This window comes from Rhyacophila brunnea, unplaced genomic scaffold, assembly GCF_057557595.1.
Source record: "Rhyacophila brunnea isolate RB1 unplaced genomic scaffold, BYU_Rbru_1.0 scaffold_2, whole genome shotgun sequence".
Taxonomy (NCBI): domain Eukaryota; kingdom Metazoa; phylum Arthropoda; class Insecta; order Trichoptera; family Rhyacophilidae; genus Rhyacophila; species Rhyacophila brunnea.
Window position 1 is genome coordinate 53,874,317 of NW_028232859.1, and position 20,156 is coordinate 53,894,472.

The 20,156-nt window shown below is 34.0% G+C and overlaps 2 protein-coding genes across 6 annotated transcripts in view; both read left to right on the plus strand.

The window, feature by feature from the left end:
* The first annotated feature begins 502 nt into the window (after positions 1-502).
* LOC147072516 (RNA-binding protein 24-like) overlaps positions 503-20,156 on the plus strand; it is a 150,772-nt gene continuing 131,118 nt past the window's right edge. For all 5 annotated transcript variants that reach the window (XM_085946920.1, XM_085946923.1, XM_085946924.1 and 2 more), the window contains exons 1-2: positions 503-757; positions 1,515-1,924. In XM_085946920.1, the coding sequence (XP_085803046.1) occupies positions 1,697-1,924 (228 nt within the window). In that variant the 5' untranslated portion in view covers positions 503-757; positions 1,515-1,696. The remainder of the gene's footprint in view (positions 758-1,514; positions 1,925-20,156) is intronic.
* On the plus strand, positions 14,717-20,046 carry LOC147072517 (uncharacterized). Its single transcript, XM_085946918.1, has 2 exons — positions 14,717-17,023; positions 19,116-20,046. The coding sequence occupies exon 1, from the start codon at positions 14,976-14,978 to the stop codon at positions 15,984-15,986; it is 1,011 nt and encodes a 336-aa protein (XP_085803044.1). The 5' UTR covers positions 14,717-14,975; the 3' UTR covers positions 15,987-17,023; positions 19,116-20,046.

The following is a 20,156-nucleotide window of genomic DNA, read 5'->3' on the forward strand; positions in this document are numbered from 1 at the left end:
AACATGCGGTAGATGAGGAATCTATTTTTTTTAAATATGTAAGTATACCTATGTCACTTGTATAGTTGTGTTGATATGGTATTTCTAATTGTTCTGTAAAACGTGCTATTCATATCACTAAACTTATTAAAATTGTTTGAAACATATTTTATAAATACAGTAGATATTATTATAGTATTGAATTTAGTGGATACAGATGCGTTTTGACTCACAATGCATTTTTTTTAATTACTCATAGGTACCGAATTATAGAGAAACTTAAAATTATTAAATCAGTTTAAAGTCTACAATAAATTAAATACTGTTGTGCGAACTGTGTCCTTATCCTATTAAATTAGTTTTTTACAGCTCCACCATTGGGAAAGCTAGGGGGCTAAAATTAGCCAGGGGGTCCGCGGACGAACCGCTAAGCAAAGCAGGGGGGAAGAGAAAAGGGAGCTTCGCGGCCGCCAGTCACAGCTCGCTCCCCGATCTGTCACGTGCTTTTCAAACGAAAACTGGCACTTCGCAAACGGCAGCTCGTGTGGCTGAACGTGTCACTCGGGAACAATAAATTATAAAATAATTATCAAACAACTTAAATTGAAAGTGCGCGACGCTCGAAAGACAGACTTGTCAATAACATTACAATTCTATCGAAAACTTATCCGGCAACGTTTGACGTTTAAATCCCAGTTTACGGCGCGTATTTTAAATCTCGTTCCTATTTTGAAATTCGAACAACAGAAGGACACATAAATTATTTCATTGACATAAGGTATTTTTATTTGGCAACACTGAACGCTATCTGTCTGTAAACAGAATTCATTTGTTTATTATTTGGTCGCATAATATCATTAGCACTCATATTTTATAGATTATTTATTACCTATCAATTATCTTTTTTTACTTGAGCGTGTGAAAAGTGTTCACCGTTGATGTGAACTAAAATTAAAATATTCGTTTGCATACGTGTCGCATCACTTCGTTGAAATTGGACCGTTGTTTTTGTGTTTGCTTACTCGAGTGATGTATTATTTTTTTCCGGCACAATAAAAAGGTTCGCACTATAATAATTGCGCACCGTGTAATAAATATAATAAAAATAACGTAATGTAAAAATAGTGCAACTATACATCGACGGATACGATTATTATTTGTGAGCTGTTTACACAACAACATCAAAATATAATACTATCGTATAATATTATTTACTTGCTCAAATATTTGTGCACTTATAAACTATAGAAAAAAAAACAATATTTAATTATTAATAGTTTGTTAAAATACCTATTCCAAACTGGATAATGATTCGCTAATCACACGTGTTGAAAACTATTTCTATCAAAATAACAGTTTAGGAACAAAATTTTACTGCAGTTTTGTTGTTATCATTATTTATTACACTATAATAATTCCTAGTCTTATTAAAAGTATATAATTTACTAAATTTAGTGATCATATTGATAGTAGTGAAAAATTACCCATTCGTAGACCAAATCAATTTTTGCTAATATTAAAAAAAAAACTTTCAGCGTAAGAAAACTATAAAAAAAATATATCAGTTGCAATACTAAAAAGACAAAAACAATCAGTGCTTAAAATAGATCCAGAAGAAGCCCTGAGCTTTTCCGAGGCTTTCGAAGTAACCGCCAAAATACTCGCTCAGCTTCCTCCAGAGCGCACCCTGCCCAACGGCGGGGCCGACGCGCTAAGGATGCTCATGCCTGCTCTTGGGGGCTCCGAGCCCGACGGCTTGGCGTTAGCCACCCTCGGTTCCCTCTCACACCAGAAAGACACCACGTGGACCAAACTCTTCGTCGGTGGATTGCCTTACCACACAACAGACAAAAGCCTCAGAGAACACTTCGCGGTTTATGGGGAGATTGAAGAGGCCGTTGTCATCACCGACAGACAAACTAGCAAAAGCAGAGGATATGGATTTGTAAGTTTATTTTTTCACATTTTTTTCATAATCTTGTGGTACAATGCGCTAGGCGCTGGCATTTCATCCGGTGGCTCACACGTCACACTCTTATAATTATTTGTGTGATTTTCTTAGCTGGGTGTTTTTGATTGTTTCACTTCTATTACTAATAATTACACTACTGTTTTACTACACTACTGTCATTGGCCTCACAGGGTGTTGTAGTATTAAACATTTTATAATATGTATAACAAATATAATGTAAACGTGACTTTCCTGGCGCTACTGCCCTATGTGCGTTTTAGCCAGTTTGGCCTCCTTCAGTATCCGCCTGAATCCAGGTGTATCAAAATCAGTTTCCCTCCAGTTTTGGACGGAGAACATTTAAACACTTACATATTAAATAATAAACAGTTATTTAGTATAATCTCTAGTCTAATGTTATATTTTAATCGTTTAGTCGTTTAGCGGATGCAATAATTGCATGACCATGCATTTACAATTCGATTAATATGAAGGTGCCACATGCTTGATAGAACAATATTTGAATCAACATCTGAGTCATGAATTTCTTGGATAATTTTTATATTCGTGGGAACAAAAAATTCTGAAATTTGTCTTGCCTTTTTCTACACAATACATATTATGCAGAATTATTATGTACAGGCATTCGATCTGTGGATTTTTTTTAGATTTCAGTCATACAGTTCATCAAACATATTTTGTGAAATAATAATAATCAGCAGGTACCTACGCATCACTATGAAAATGCTATATCAGCTGTTCATGCATTTTGGCGTGGCGTTATAAGTAATTTTCACTATCAAATGATTACCAATACGTTATTCAAGGATCAAGATCACAACTACCAAGATTTTCCATTATACTGTGCACATATCTGGTTAATGACCCCGCGTAAAGTAGAATCCTCTCGCTTTCTGATGGTAAAATTTACGTGTTGTTCAATGTGCTCCTCAAATATTACCACTACTGATTGCGCTTTTCGTTCACGTGACAGTTTGTGAAAATAAAATTAAATAATCAACACGTGTTTAAATTTATACCAAATTTATCTACACTCGAGATTTCTATCTTCTTACAGTCTCATCCAGTAGGCAACCAACTTATATTATTTTGTATTCCCTGAAGATACCTACATATCGAATTTTATACTCCGTAATTTTGAAAATTGCAGTGACTCGAAACAATTTAACCGCGTGAATTTATATATACTCTTCGATTAATGAAACATGGCAACTTATTGTGAAGTAGGTAAGTACTTATTTCAATTTAAATAAATAACTTAATTACCGTTTCCCACACGAACCATTTGGATTGACCATCATAAATCTTCAAGTGTTCGAATTTAGAACTAAGCTCATTACAGTAAAAAAAAAAGTATTAAATGATAATAATATGTCAAATGCTAGCATGTGGCGCCCTCGCTCAGCGGACAACTTATATTGGTGAATCTATCACAAGATAGAGTTAAATTAAAATATATATATATATATTATCGAATATGGATCTATCTCAGTTTTCACTGAATTTTTAACGTTGAAAACTTTAACCCCACAATAATAAATTATGTAGGTATCTCTAGTTCGTGAAAATATTAAGTACATTGTCTATTATGATAGTGCTTCCTTCCATTTTCAGCGTTATGGCACACTATTTATTTAACTGTCATTTAAAAAAAACTAAGTATGCAATTCTTTCTCTGTAATAGATATATGTATTCTGAAAATTCCATAGAATCGTGCATAATGAAAATTTATTTCGAAAGGTATATTGTTCTTTAACGATTAGCTATTTGTGGATTGTAATGGTTATTTTGTATCACTTTATTTTAGAAGTTATAAAACACACGTTTTTTTATTGGACCAAAATAATTACAAATTTAAATGATTGCTCATAAATGTGTATGTTTACAAACGTTAGAACGCTATTTTACTTAAAAAATGTTATTATTTTAAAATATGTGATGGTGCGATTGTATGTTGATACTCAACAACTCCGTATTCCCAATGAATGTATTAAAAAATACATCTTAATTTTACCGCGTTTTCCGTAAGGGGGCCCGCCAAAGATCGTATCCTGGGGGCTCGCTTCAGAATGTGGAGGCCATGATACTGTGGCACACCGGTTGGGAAGCTCCGTTCTATTAAATGCATTTCCTAAAAAATACGGTTAATTTGCAGCATGCTTGTTTTACCTGTATGATAAATTTAAATAATTTTATAATATTGTAGTGTCTATTATATTAAAGGATATTAGATAAATCTTAATAGTACTAGTAATACCCCTACATATTGTAATATATTGATAGTTTTACTGTCATGTATGGATTCGAAATAATGATATCGATTAAAATCAATATTAATATTGTCACTTCATTCCAATTATTACATGAGTACATAATTCATATTTGAATACAATCTTCGATTCTTTAGAAGTGCGGGCACTGCAATAAATACGTCCATTATACCTGGCAACATTTTATTCCCCTTATCTCTTATCGAGTGGTGCGATTGGCCTACGTTGGTGGGTACTTATTTGCTTCGCTCCAATAAATGTGTTATCGAGAGCTGCTTATTTTGGTCGCGGAAATCGGCTATTTGGCTATTTCAGAGTACAGACGTGGGAGTCGAAAGAAAGATGCGGTGATCAGGTAGGTACTAACGTACATTCTGATCCAGCCAAATTTTATTCACTATCTTCAACTATAAAACGCTTTTGCTAAACTCAGATATCCTCGGGATACTTTGAGTCCATATTCCGACAAACCGTATGCGAAGACACTAATGTTACTAGCAATTATTATTATAGGTATGAGTACAAATGAGTCGCTTAGGTCCTAGAGCAGTGTTTCCCAACCTTATTTGTGCCATGCCCCACTTCAACGCTTCAAAAATCTTCATGCCCCCCCCATATCAAAATTTCATAGTTACTAACAAATTCTGAAAAAAAATGAATTACTTCAAATAAAAAATGCACATAGGCAATAATATTTTTAATTTAACTTTCGTTAAGTAAGTACCTGTGTACATATATTATTAGATGTAGAACTCGGAAGATAATTAGTGCGATCCTTGTGCTTGATGTGAGCTGCAAAGAGTTTTTATGTGAGGTACTTATTTGGTTAATTTTAATCTTAAACCTCCACAGTTAGTGATAGCAAAACGATTTCTTTTTTTCAGTAACAAATCATTTGCAGTGCTAAAGCGTCGCATTTAACTACATTTAATAGTATTATTATGGAAATGGCAACAGTAGGTTTCTCGGAAAGTCATGTTTGCAAAATCAAAAAATATTTTTGAAAATGCGTTTTTTAACAAAAAAAAATGTAACAAATATTAATGATTTGCACATTGCCCCCAAAATATTCAAATTTCCCCCCGGTGGGGCGTACACCCCACGTTGGGAAACACTGCCCTAGAGTCATAACTGACATTTTGCAATTTTGACATTTTTGAGTTGGATATACCTACCAAGTGATTCTATATATAAAACAATAATTAGCTATCAAACGTTACTTTAAACGATGTGAAAATCGTTGACAAAGTTGACTGTTGGTGTCATAACTCATAATTTTCAATGAATTAACCATTAACCAAACCTAACCAAACAGAGAGCTCAATTTCTCATTGTCTACTGTGTGTCTACAGCCTTATTAGTATTATATTATATATTTAAAAAAAATGTAAATCGACTCACTCACTCATTGATATTCAAGGGGTTCAATACTTTTCTTCTAATTACAAAAAACAGTGCTGTGGTGGTTATTTTGCGATTATCTCAAAACTCGATTTTTGGAATATGTGAGTTACGATGACTCTAGGCAACACAAATATATAATAATCCATTTTTACATTCAGCATTCCATTCATTCACCGTTCAGATATAAAATATAAGTAGACATAGGATACATCGTTGTACATCTGTACACGAGAGTGGGTATTTTTTCTGATGTTGAAAAAAATACGTCCAGAAGTATTCACAAATTATATACTTACTACAGTACGGAAATCTAGAATCTTTCCTCGACGAATTCTTTCCCTCATTCTCGCACCCCTTGAAACTCGGCAGGTTAGGAACCCCTGGTTTATACGATCATTGTTATCATGGTACAAAATCCCAATTAAAATCTGGTTGCATTTTTGCTATAGTTGCTCTAAGACAGTCTAAGATCTAGATTTATGAAATTATTTAATGAAAATTCACATTAGATACCTATTATTATTTAAGTAGGTATTCAAAATATTTCATCTAGAACAATAATACAATTTATTATCAAATCATTATTTGTAATTCACCGGTGATGTGCATGCATGCATATCTACAATATTTCTTGGTATGTGTTAATAAATAAATAGTATGGTACGTTCATGTGTGTATGACGAAATCAAATAAAAAAATCGACATACAATTAATATAATGCACTCGGCACAGCTGCACCCGCGGGACAAAGGGATGAAAACAACCCACTGAGTAACGAGCGGTTGCCATGGCTACCGTTACACTATTCCAAATCGCATCGCCGATGAATTCAATCGAGCCTTTGTGAACATCGCTCTCCTGGATTTACGCTGTGGACGTGAATTTATTATCGATCATTGCGCCGATGAATCACGAATCTTGATCGATAACTGTTTCACTTCCCATTACGTCATAATTACACACTTAACTGAAATAATTGTAGGTATTACAATAATATTAAATAACGCGTACATCCCGTCACCGTGGTTGTTTCTATCTACCCTCCCCTTACATTTACTTTCCCACACTACATTGCGTTAATAATTCAGTGTGTGTTCGATATCGCGACATTAAAATGCCTAAACCTTTGGGAAAGCAGACGAAGTGCATTTTTTCGAATGTAGAAGTGTTGTGAGGATGAGAAACAGAAAAGAAAGCTTTTAATTTATCTCCGTAGTACCAGAGATCCAGAGATCCGAGAGAGTATCTGCTATGACAAGTGAACGGCAAAGAGCACGTAACATAACAGTGAGATTTGACTTGTTTTGTTATAGGTATAGAAGTTGGTCTATAGAGTTTGCAAGATTCATATTTTGATCTCTAATATTAGTTTAGTCAAGACTTGTCGAGAAAAGGTTTTTTCTCTCGCCGTTTGACTTCGAAAATTTACTAAAAGCTAAATAATTCTCCCTCGTGGGAGACTAGATCGCAATTGCCGACCGGCCCAACTGACGAAAAATATCTCCCAATGAAAGAAGGGTACCTATTTACATATTATTCATCAGACCAAAATTACATTTCGTCAGGCAAACATAGATACATTTTCGTTGATTACTATTATTACTTTGATGGCGTCGTACCTTGGTATATTATATAACATAACTACACTTTACTTAGTATGCAGATAGCTATTGAATATATACCATCGTCTTCACCAGCCAGGATCGAATCACTGCTAGATAAAGGCCTCACCTTGCCCCTTGCACTTGATCTGCTCGTCGATCAAGCATATTTTATGATTGCGAATTAATGCCCCTATAGTAGTTATTAATAATTAATGTACGACTGCATTCGTCCAGAGGTTATCCAATTGCCGATCGACACTCTAGTATGCCTCTTTATCTATTCGTTTATCTTTCGCATCATGCCTAACATTTACCTTCCTATGCGATTTTATTAGTTTTTGGATATCTCTCATATTAATGTTTCGTATGCATACGCAACCCTCAAAAAATCACTACAGGGTAGGAACACTCATCAGATTGAATTTTCACTCGTCGAAACCGAGATTAAGACTCACCCCTGGGAGACAAATTCGCCAAAGGTTTTACCCTTTATGTACGCACATTAGTTTGGTGGCCAGCAACGTATGTTGATGCGAACCTATTGTAAACAAAATAGTGAAGTAAACGCCAATATTCCTAAATTGATAATAATTTGTAGAATGGTTGAAGTCAATCATTAATTATTATTAAATTAAAAATAACACATTTATATACCTACTTAGCACAGTGTAAGAGGTAATAATTGTCGTAAAATACATTGTGGTTTTTTCTGGATCACTCAAATATTGAATATATTTCATACATATTACTCATCATCTGTATCCACCGAGTGCTTTTTACCAGCGGGAACGTGCAGTGGAATCTGGAAAGCGATTGTCGCAATGTACAAGCACAGGGGTATAGATAAATCATTCTACAGTGGCAACATAGGTACCTACGTTAAAAGCGATTTGCAAGTTGTATTGGTATCAGTGTTGCTAACTGTCGTTGACAAAAACATGCCAGACGGGGTACGAAAACAAGCTATTTGGCATGGAAAAACGCAAAATTTTGAGAAAATAAATTTTCAATACCTACTTATCTACCTTTTTGCTGATCGAAAAAAAAGTGCGAAATTTGAAAAAAAGGTTACCTATGCGTGTAATTTTTTTTAACACATTTTCCTAGAAACTCATTTAAAAAAATGATAAAAAATAATTGATTAATCTAACAACCTACGATAACACGTAATAATTAGGTAATACTAATAATAATCAATCCCACATGTCTAAGCGCACATTAAATTGTAATATCTGTTACCAATATATCACTATAACGCCAATACTGCTCCTATTGTTTCGTTGTGTTGTTTTATTTCTTCAGTTCCGGCCTTCATTAAATATCTGAATAAATAAACTAAAAATCTAGCTTATTTTCAGCACAGCTAAAACTATATGCTAATAAAAACGCCACAAGCTAGATGTATTTTTCGCAAGCTAGATGCCTATCGAAAAATGCTGAATGGCAAGAAAAACGCTAAGTTGGCAAAATAGTCCCAGTCCCAATACACCTGCGAATCGCCCATTGTACCACTGTAGAATGATTTACCTATATCGATGAGTATGTACATTTCCGAGATAGGTATTTGTGCAGCGTCCTACGTTTTCTTTGAAAATACTTTCAAATCAGTATTGAAAATTACTAATACTTATACAATGATAATAATAATAATATTATAGGCAACTTGATGACACTCATTATCTGTGAAGTAAGTAGAGATTTGTTTATCATAGTTAGTACTATAATATCAGAACCATTTCCGTTTTGATCTCATCCGTTATTAAATTTTGATAATTCCCTAGTGTGCTTAACCATACCCTGGCAAAGCACTCTTGCTTGAGATAATTACTGACCTATAAAATAATACGTTTATTAGAATCGATAATATCACTGGGGCATGTAGATTTTAAATGTGATAATATACATTTATTTATGAATCTTTATTCAAAAATTAGAACGGATGCTATTGTCGGGATTTAGACCTGTGTTTCCCAACCGTCGGTCCGCAAATAGTATTGTCACTCATTTTTAAATGCATAATATACCAAAATTTTCATGCAAATCATCATTAAAAAAAATAAATATACAATATTATTATTCTTCTAATGACATTCTAGCGTTCAGACATATAATACAAACATTGTCTCAGTTTTAGCACTAAAATAATTTAAAGTATTGTCCAGATTTTCAACTTCAAATTCGTGTGAGAAGACCTTTTCGGCAATATCAATGATAAAAACTAAACACTGATGCCACGATTATCAATACTATTCTAGCATGATTCTAGCTAATATGCAGCAGCAGATAACGCACCAATTCATTTACTGATCGGTTTCTGATGACTTCTGTTAATAATAGAATTTTCATGGTTATATTTTTTGAATTCATAATCAAACACAATAGATTTAAAAACTAATAAACAAAATGCTACGTAAATGTAAATAATAGTTGTTATTTTGCGTTTAGCGGTCGGTGAAATATTTCTCCAATTTCACCGGTCCGCGGGTGTAAAAAGGTTAGGAAACCCATTTATAGACGGCCTCAGTTATATATTATAATAGTTTGCTAACATTAGTGGAAGAACCCTCCGGAAGATATTAATTTAACTTCGTATGACATAGCTATTGACATGTAAAAACTGTATGACCACGTAGAATGCTAAGGATGCTGACCAAACCACGTCATGTTTCTACTATCCGCCTTCCTGTGGACTCACAGGCTGTGAGTTTATTCAAGTGTAGAATAAACCCACTGGTTTGATTTAGTCCTGCATGCAGTCAGTTTACCTATTCCCTTTCGTAATTACAATTCCACCCTTTTTGCCAGAAATGAATATTATCAATTAAAAAGGGCTCAAACGCAAAATCGGTTTTGCAAAAAACATTTAAAAAAATATGTCTGAACATAAAAAAGGTGATAAAAATGCACTATATTAAAAGAAATGTACTCAGCATGATTTGAGAAGAACGAGTATATTGCAAGTGATGTAAAATTAATGTAGTGCCTATATGAATTGACATCATCTTTCATAATTATAAGGGTCTAACTTGTAAAGTGTTAGCGTTTGTTTTTAGAATACAACCTCATAGATACTCAACCTAGTTATCGATTTTGTGGCGTTTGGGCCTTTATTTAATTCAAATATACAAAAAATAATATTTAGCCAAACGATACGACTGATCTGAACATTATATTATCTATATTACGATAATGTCAAAATTATTGCTATTAAGCCTTCGTTGTAAATGCTTACTTAAGGAATACATTTTTTATTCAGGTGTATAAAATAATTCGCTATTTAAACAGCTTGGGTCCGTCCGTATCTTCTTATTAATTTATGTGTTTATTTTTGAAAGTGTTTAGTCGACATAGAAATGTGTTTAGTTTCCAAATATCTGTATTAACACGTGTTTTCCAAGCCGGCAGCAAATCACGAAATTTGAGCGAGTTCAATTTTATTGCAGTCGCCCTATTCCACGCAAAACATTCAATTGCAAAGTAAAAGTATGACGAACTCAATGCATAATGTGCTGCCCACAACTCGGCATCCCTGTCGATGTTTAATTTTATTATCAGCTGTTAGATTCCTTTATATACAATAATATTAACTATTGACAGTCGCTCAACTTTAACGAAACGAACCAGAACAGCTGTTTATGATCCTTATATTTTTATTATGTGGTTATTTTTTATCATTTCATATTAACATGCGTGTTATCTATATTATATATTATTATAAAGATATTCACATGATTTCATTTCGATACTGAGTGTCTGCCCACTTCATGTATTAATCCATTATTTATTTATTTAGGTACATTAGTTTAATGTTTAATTAATTAAAATGCCAAGCCAAACATACTCAGCGATAATTATAATTATTATTTATCTTATTTTTTTTTAAATTATGTTCGTTCATAAGATGATCATAATAATAAGGGCTCCAACAAAGTGGAGGTTGTATTGTTTTGAGAAATGGATCACTCGATCAACCTATTATGGCGGGTCCAGACGCAAGTAATGTAACGCGAATTTGTATCACACGATCGTCGCTATGAGCATTACAATATGACATATTGTAATGCTTACATTGTAAGGATCGTAGCTACGTCCATACGAGAAATTCGCGTTACCTTACACGCGTCTGGACGCGGGACGCTGGGACCCACGATTTATAAGCCAACACGTTACCGCTATATTATCTGAACTTACTTATTTTGAGATACGAAATTCAATTACCGAGGTCCGATTTAAGGGTGAGGATAATGTTTTTAGGAAACTTTCATTTTCAATAATCTCTCGCATCTTAAATGACAATAAAAATTAGTTAAAAAAATATCTTACAATAAAATTAATCATACCATCGCATATATTCATACACAAGGCTGCTATCGGCGGCTATCGAAGCTAGTTTATAATATTTATGTGTTGAGGCGGTTAATTGTTACAATAAGTTAACTCGTTGGACAATTGTCAAAACGTGTTATGTTTTAACAGCACCTCCCTTGGCTGTGTTAACTTTTAGATCGAGATCTTTTTCGCGATTTTCTGAACGTGTTTCTGAGAGTTCACACCTTCACTTTATATAGCCAATTCTCGTTCTGATTCCCAGGCGTGGTTACATAGAATTTTCCACAGTCGTGTAAAAACCGCCCCCTGTCGTTCTCTACTCGGCATTTAATTATTTTTTTTTTTTTTTTTTATATCGCTCATCTTTCATTGATTGGTAACATTAACCCAACTTGTATTATTTGTACGAGTACTTACACCTGTGTAGATAATAGGTAAGTATGGATTTTTATATTGGGTTATCAATAGGTACATATTTTATTTCAAATATGTGTATGCACAGACCCGCGTTAAAGTCTACTGTATATTAAGTACATTAAGACCGCCCCAATCTTTTTTCATTCATGTCATCATCAACTTTTTCTGACACGACGTGTGTACGTAGGTATGCTATCGGTCTAACCCTAACAGATTTTATTACGACGTTGTGCCCGTGATGCCTCATGTGTCGTGTACTTGAACTTGTACGTATGCAGTTCGATGTATTACACTTCACCGTGAAATGTTGTATCTAAAATGTATGCCGTATATTAAAGACCGTCCAACCTCTTTGGGTCATATAGTACTGACATAAAATTCATGTCTAAATAAAACACGGTTCTTGTCGGTTTACACTTTACATGACGCCAGCAGCAAACAAATATGAAAATTGCCAATTTACTGGGATTATTTGTTAGGTTTTCATTCTTGAATTCATGAATTTTGCCAAAATTGAATTAGTGTTCTTATTGAATGTAATCAAATTGGAGACCGATTAGTATACGGCCATCTCTTTCCAATAAAAAGCTCACGGCGAACTGTGCCACGGTGAAATGTTTTACGTGCAATTTATATGTAACCATCGTGTGTACCACTGGATGACTTTATGTCAAGCATTTACATATCTTGTTATCTAATCCACGAGCTATATAATATTACTATATTATACATATAATATGGCATTGCGTACTTGCGCGAGTCCTTGTATATCGTTGTATTTTGTAATTCTTGCCCAACATGCACCTTGCGTTGACACGTACTCATTTTGGATCTCTATTGTATTGTCAGCTCACAGTTTGTGTGTCGCGGGCGCGGACCCGTATTTTTTCTTTATTTAACGATAGATTCATAGATAGAAATAAAGTAAAAGTATCATTGACATTATGCGCACACAATGTTACATTTTGGGTGCTTCTTGTCATATCTTTATGGGGGGGGGGGGGTATTAAAAGGTTGGCATTGTCTAAAGTGTATAATGGAGTCAAGGGTTGTGAGTTGCGTTTACTTAATTTTTGTTCCTTATTAGGCAGTCCAGTGGCGAATGGTGGAGGTGGGCTGTTAAGATCCGACTTAAATAGTGCACATTAAACTTTGTTACTCTTACTTATTTGTTTTTATTGAACTAAGACTACAATTTACAGATCGTATTAGTTAGTTTTTAACAATCAATTAAACATTAAACCATGCCTAAACCAAACCATAATAGTTTTGGTATATTTTGGGCGATCCGACAAAATTGTGCACACCTTTTCATTTATACCTATTCGTTTTTGTTGAATTAGAAATGGTACATAATATTACACATTATGTTGTTGGTTATTTTTTTATAAATTCATTAAGCCCTGCCTAAACCAAACTATAATAAGTAAAAACAATATTCTATCTATAAAATATCCAAAATTATGTATTATTTAATCGCATAATTTTAGATATTTTATAGATAGACGAGTATTTTTTACTATAATATAATATTATATGGTTTGGTTTTCGCAAGGTTTAATTAAATTTTAAAAACTAACCATCACCATCTGTAATAATTCAATGAAAACAAATACGTATGACTAACAAAGTTTAATGTGCGCTATTTATAGCGGATCTTAACAGCCTTCCTCCACCCTTCACCACTGGTAGGTGCTTATAGTATGCAAGGTTGAAACAATACTTAGGTAGGTACATGATGTTAACGTCAACGTCTTAAAAGTATTGTAAACTTTGTTGAACAATAGCATGATAAAAACGTAACGACTTGACCCAATAATTTTTAATAAAATCAATGTTGGTCTGTGCATAAATTCTCATTATTGCGAAATGATAAGCTGTTACGTATAATCTCTGTAAAATTGATATTATTTTACGTAAAATAGAAGGTATGTTTTATAGAAAAGGTGTATACAATTGTAAAACAATGGGCACTTACATATTCCATCAATAAACAGCGATTATTATTGAAAAGGAATTTCTCGCTATCGTAGCAGTACCAGCCAGGTGACATTTATATCGTGGCAAAATATTTTGCTTTACCATGGTTCATACTTAACTACTCAAATGCCGTAAACCATTGCCGACTCAAGTAGAAAGCCGATACATTCACAATGACTGGTCCTACTTTTTCCGCCCCTCCCGTTGTTGTCTATGGATGACGTGTCATTATTTTATAGAGTGCTCATACTGACGCGTCTGTCGTGTTCACACATGGAATGGTTTGATTTGGATAGATGAGTTACATGATAAATAATACACTAGCATTAATACACCTTCTACAAATATGATGCATAAATCAATGCTAAATATTTTTTAGAAATCGATATTACCATCGGTTTTTGTGTGAAGGACTAGTCTGACTTTGACAGCTGATGAATAACAGGAATGTATATCTATATATATAAAACAAAGTCGGGTTAGTTACACCATTTATAACTCAAGAACGGCTGGACCAATTTTTATGATCTTCGATTTGTTGGATTTGTCACCGCCCCGAATAGCAGAATAACTATTAAAATATCGGATAAATCACGGAAAAAATAAATTATGAAGAAAATTAATTTTCTCATACATTTTGTATGGAAAGGCTTTTGACTGAGATCGATGAATTTGAACGATGAAAACCTCGCGCATTCGAAAATAAAAGAAAATCACAAAAAATTTAAATCCGTATAGAACGCCATCTCTGATACATGACAGAAACAATAAAGAAGAAGCAAACAAACAAAAGAAAGAATGATAGTCGAAATGTCTAACTGTCAATGGTGTAGTGTGCCCAACATTTCGTGCTTCATGTCAACAGCTCAATTTGCTTGAAAAAGATACTCATTGGGATATGACAATCGCTGAAGCAATTGTTTCTGCATCTCCAAGTCATACGCACATTTTTTGATATCATTATTTCAACATGCTTCCCATCGAATACACCTGAACTGTAGAACAAGTGAAAGGATGACATGTCAGAAGACATTTTACATCGAATTTGTGTCAGTTCAGCGAATCCCGATCTCGAGGTGAATGAGGAGATACATAACCAGGCTTTGTTTTTGATCGAATACATGTGTTACCTCATGTGCGGCAGTTTTTTAGTCAAGTTAGGAATGCCAACGCCACATCGTGGAATGAACGACGCTTTCAATCGAGAATTGGAACGTGATCGTGAATATGATCGAGATGCATTGAACCAATCAGTTCGAACGAATGTACCACTGTTGAACCCTCAACAGAAGGAAGTGTTCGATACGTTAATGAAGGCAATTGATTATGGAAATGGTGGCTTATTTTTCCTCGACGCGCCCGATGGAACTGGGAAGACATTCCTCATGTCATTGATTTTGGCTACTGTTCGTGCGAGATCCGAAAATGCTGTAGCAGTTGCTTCTTCTGGGATAGCGGCCACGTTGTTAGAAGGATGCCGAACGCCTCATTCAACGTTGAAATTGCCGACTGAAAAACCGACATGCAACATTGCGAAATACTCAGCAATGGCCAAAGTTTTGTTAGCAAGTAAAATCATCACCTGGGATGAATGCACAATGGCGCACAAACGCGCATTGAAAGCACTCAATCGAACTATGAAAGATCTGCGCAATGACTCAATAAGTTTTGGAGGCGCAATGATTCTACTATCTGGCGATTTTCGCCAAACACTACCAGTCATTCCAAGATCGACCGCTGCTGATGAAATAAATGCTTGCCTCAAATCATCGACTCTGTGGTGCTATGTGAAGACACTTCAGCTGACGACAAACATGCGAGTTGCATTGCTAAACGATCCATCTGCCGAAGATTTCTCCAAGCAATTGCTGACTATCGGTAACGGCCGTGTTCCTGTCGATGAATCGAGCGGATTGATTTCGTTTCCGCTGAATTTTTCCAATTTCGTCTCAACTAAGGACGAACTCATCAACAAAGTGTTACCGAACATCATTGCTAATCACAAACATGACAATTGGTTGAGTGAATGAGCATTCTTGCGGTAAAGAACAAAGATGTGGATCACTTAAACTTCACAATTCAAAATCAAATCGTTGGTCCACTGCATTCCTTCAAATCTATCGACTGTGTAACAAACGAAGACGAAGCAACCAACTATCCAACTGAATTTTGAAACTCATTGGATCTGCCTGGCTTGCCACCGCACAATTAACGACTGAAGGTTGGCTCGGTAGTCATCATTGAATTGAAATTGAATTATAATATGTGAACTTACCAGACCCAGGATTCGAACATGGGACCCTCGACACTATATACCGGCGCTTAATCCACGTGGTCATCGTGTGTGTACAGTTCAATATAATTAAAATACTTTTCATTTTGATTTGATTTTTGCACATTTATTGAACTTATTCATTTTGAGTATTCATTTTAACTTAATAAAAAACTGAATTTAATTCAGCTAATAAGTTAACACAAGATTATTGATTCTGAGGCGGTACGAAGTTTGCCGGGTCAGCTAGTTATTTATAAATAACACTGATGTGAGAATTTTTTATAATTCAATTTGATACGAGAAAGGTCGAATCAATATGTCAAGCAATCTGGGATCTAATTTTGACAGCTGAAAAGTGGACCACTCGTTGCTTTTGCATAAAGTTATGCTCATGCTTTATTAAAGATGGCGGTGCGCAAACCCAAGTAATTACTTAATAAAAATAGGTACTTACCTGAGTCCTAAAGTATGATTATTTATTGCAAAACGCGTATCGTCTTTGCATTTTGATGGCATATATACTATAGATAGTTCATAACCAGGAAACATCTATAATCATTTCTGTTGTCATCGTCATCAGAGACATTGAGAATTTAATGGAGTTTTATATTAATTTAACATTATACTTAACAGCGATATCACGCTTTTCACAAAATTATTATTTTAAATTCGAACGTGTTTCCTATCAAAATTAAGGGTCGACATAATATAAGCGAAATGATTGGATAAGAAAACAGACGAGAGTTTGCGATGTAAGAATTCGCTAAAAACCTCGAATGGCTGGACACATAGGTCGAAGAAGGGACAATCGCTGGACAAATCTAGTCATCCAGTGGTGCACAAAAGATACAAACCGTCCGCAAGGTAGACCTAGAGGCTGCTGGACTGATATAAAGGATAAGTTCTGTGGAAGTACGTGGAAATGCAACGCGCAGTACTGAGAGAAGTGTAATCAGCTTGGAGAGGCCTTCATCCAGCAGTGGATAGATTCAGGCTGATAATGATATACCTAATACTTAACTAGAGTTTCTTTATTCTGAATCAGCGTGGTTGTATCGTCTTCAATGGTGGTCGAGTAATTGAACGCTTAGGTGCTAATAATTATGTTACCATCGTCTTCTATAGAATCGCAGGTACTTGTTGTAACTTAGATTTACACATGCACAAAATATTGGCACATTCATAATATACATAGGCTATACATTAGTTGTGAAATGTTAGAAATATCAGATCAAAACGTACGGCCGTCAAATGCGCGATATAATAATATGGTACTTAATATATTATTAAATCTTAATTCGTGTATTTAAATTTATACTTATCGCTCTGTTTTTCATTTATTTCGTGCTATGAGAAACATTCTTGGAAATAATTTATTTTTCGATTGCAAGATTGTATGATCAAAAAGGTTAGAGCTAATCAGACTAAGCTGACTGGCTGTAAGACTGTGAGAGATAAAACTTACGAGAGTAGAAATAGTTACATAGAGTTGAATCCTAATCCATCTACATAGCGCTTGCGGCGTCCAGTTAATGAGCAGCGCCATCTATAGGTCTCTTCGAAGTCACGCCGCTACAGTTTAACTCAAGTTTACTTTTATTAATCCCTGGTAGGATGTACATTGAGTTTGAAGTAAATTAAATGTTATACTATTTCTATAAGTAATAATGAAATTTCTCCTTCGTACATCGTTTATTTTATTGATTTTATTGCACAGCATAATAATAATAATAGACAATAATATTATAATAATTATTGTTTGATTTATAAATCCGACAATAAGAATTTTATAATGCTCATCTACTTGTTACTGTTATCGAAATAATTGATTGATTATTTGACTTGCGATAACAACTTGCTGATAAACGGTTGCCGGTTGTATGCCAATGGCAACTGATTATGATACGAAAAAGACACCTATTTACGTACTATCTACCGTACCTACCTTCGAAATATGCTGGGATGCGATGCGATAACACTATTATTTACATCTAGTATTTCGTCAGCACCATCATAAGCCTGAATTTATCCACTGCTGGGTGAAGGCCTCTACAAGCTGCTTGCATACCCTTGTTATAGCCCCCGCATCTATGAGCTAATCTTTTCAAGTATTAATATGCAAACATAATGAATAGCTGCAAGTGCATTTGATAAAGATTTGTTTTATCGCACCATTGTTCTTATCAATCTATTTTATTAATTTTAATTTTAATAATTGATTATTGAACATTATATAATTTAGAAAAACTCTAACTGAGAGAGTATATCACAACCAATAGAAAAAACTTTTTTTGAAAAAAATAATCAGAATGATATATTCTTAAATCTTGTGAATTATTCGTTTGAATAAAAGAAATAGTTAATTAAAAATTATTAGCAAGTACAAGAAGTTGCTTAAAAAATATTGGAGAAATTCCTAGACGTCGGTTAGTAATCGTTGTAATAGTAACATAACTACCTACTTTGATTTAATAAACAAAAATCGATTGCCGAAGTAACATGATTTCGAAGAGCGCTGAGTGGTAGGTATTTAATAGTCAATAGCTTAAATATTGTCGTCATTAGTATGTCTTCCGTAGCATAATGGCTGAATGCGACGAGTTTGGGGCGTTTACCCGTTGGAAATGCCGGGTTCGATTCCCGACCGGTTGGCTTACTTTTTTCAAAAAAAGTTTTTTCTATTGGTTGTGATATACTCTCTCAGTTAGTGTTTTTCTAAATTATATAATGTTACATATATATTATATTAATTACATTATAATATAATTACAAATGTGTGTATATGAAAATGATCCCGCCGTTCTATAACACCCCTTGATCCTGTCCATTGCATTGCTACGTATGTTCGCAGATCGTATCTGTTCCGTCGATTAGCGGCTTCTAGGTCTACCATTCGGACTTATTTAAAAAAAAAACTAATTTTTCATTTAATGCCATACTATCCTGAATTGCAGAAAATCGCATACTGCTCTAGTGACTTCATAAAACAGACACCTATTAATATTGTCTGAAATGCCTTCTCTGGAATCGCTGACAATGATCCCTGGTAGGTACCTATATACAAAGTTTGCAAATTTTTCTGTTATATGTGCGTAGTTGCTAGGTTTTTGTTAATCGATTTTTTAAATAATTAGACGTGTTAATACTGTTATGTTCTGAGTAAAGGAATCTTACACAGCTAGAGATATTTGATAATTAATAGTATATTAATAGTATTCGATAAAAATCAAGATGGAACGACGCTATTTGAAATTGTTTCGCAAATCCTATTTTTCCGACGCAGAACTTTGCTGGCTATTAGCGTCGAATTGTGTCGCTTAGCTTTAACTGTGGTATAAGTTTAGGATTAGTATAAAATACTAAAATTTGCTACGTGTTCTAGCTTCGTATAGCCTCGAGCATCTGTCATGAAGATACCTACTGATCCTACTTTAATCATTGTTTTTCGATAAAAATATGATTCGATCAAGTTGTCGATAGAAATTACTTGAAATGTACGAAAGAAAATTTATGAAATTTATTATCGGGACTTTTTCTAGCCAATTTATACCCACCATTTCGTTCGTATATTTTGTATGTATTAAACGCAACGAATTGAATAAATGATTTTTGTGCTAACAGAATTTAATAATGGATACATAGTAGGTATTATGATCACATCAATATAATTTCGACAGTGTAATATACTCTTAATAATTGATATTTCATTAAAAAAATACTTCATACATATTATCGGGGAAGTATAATCAAATTACACCACTACTATCTACACATGATGATAACATTAATAGTCTTTGAGATTATATAATGGTATTTAAAAAAAAACCTATTGTCAAAACATACATATTTCCAACAAAAATGGTACCATCTGAAGTAGTCGAATAATAAATGATGCAGAGAAATTGTTGACAACTCTATTAAATAA

Bases quoted from the DNA above. Each gene is read 5' to 3' on its own strand.
- LOC147072517 (XM_085946918.1), top strand. From the start codon at position 14,976: ATGTCAGAAGACATTTTACATCGAATTTGTGTCAGTTCAGCGAATCCC.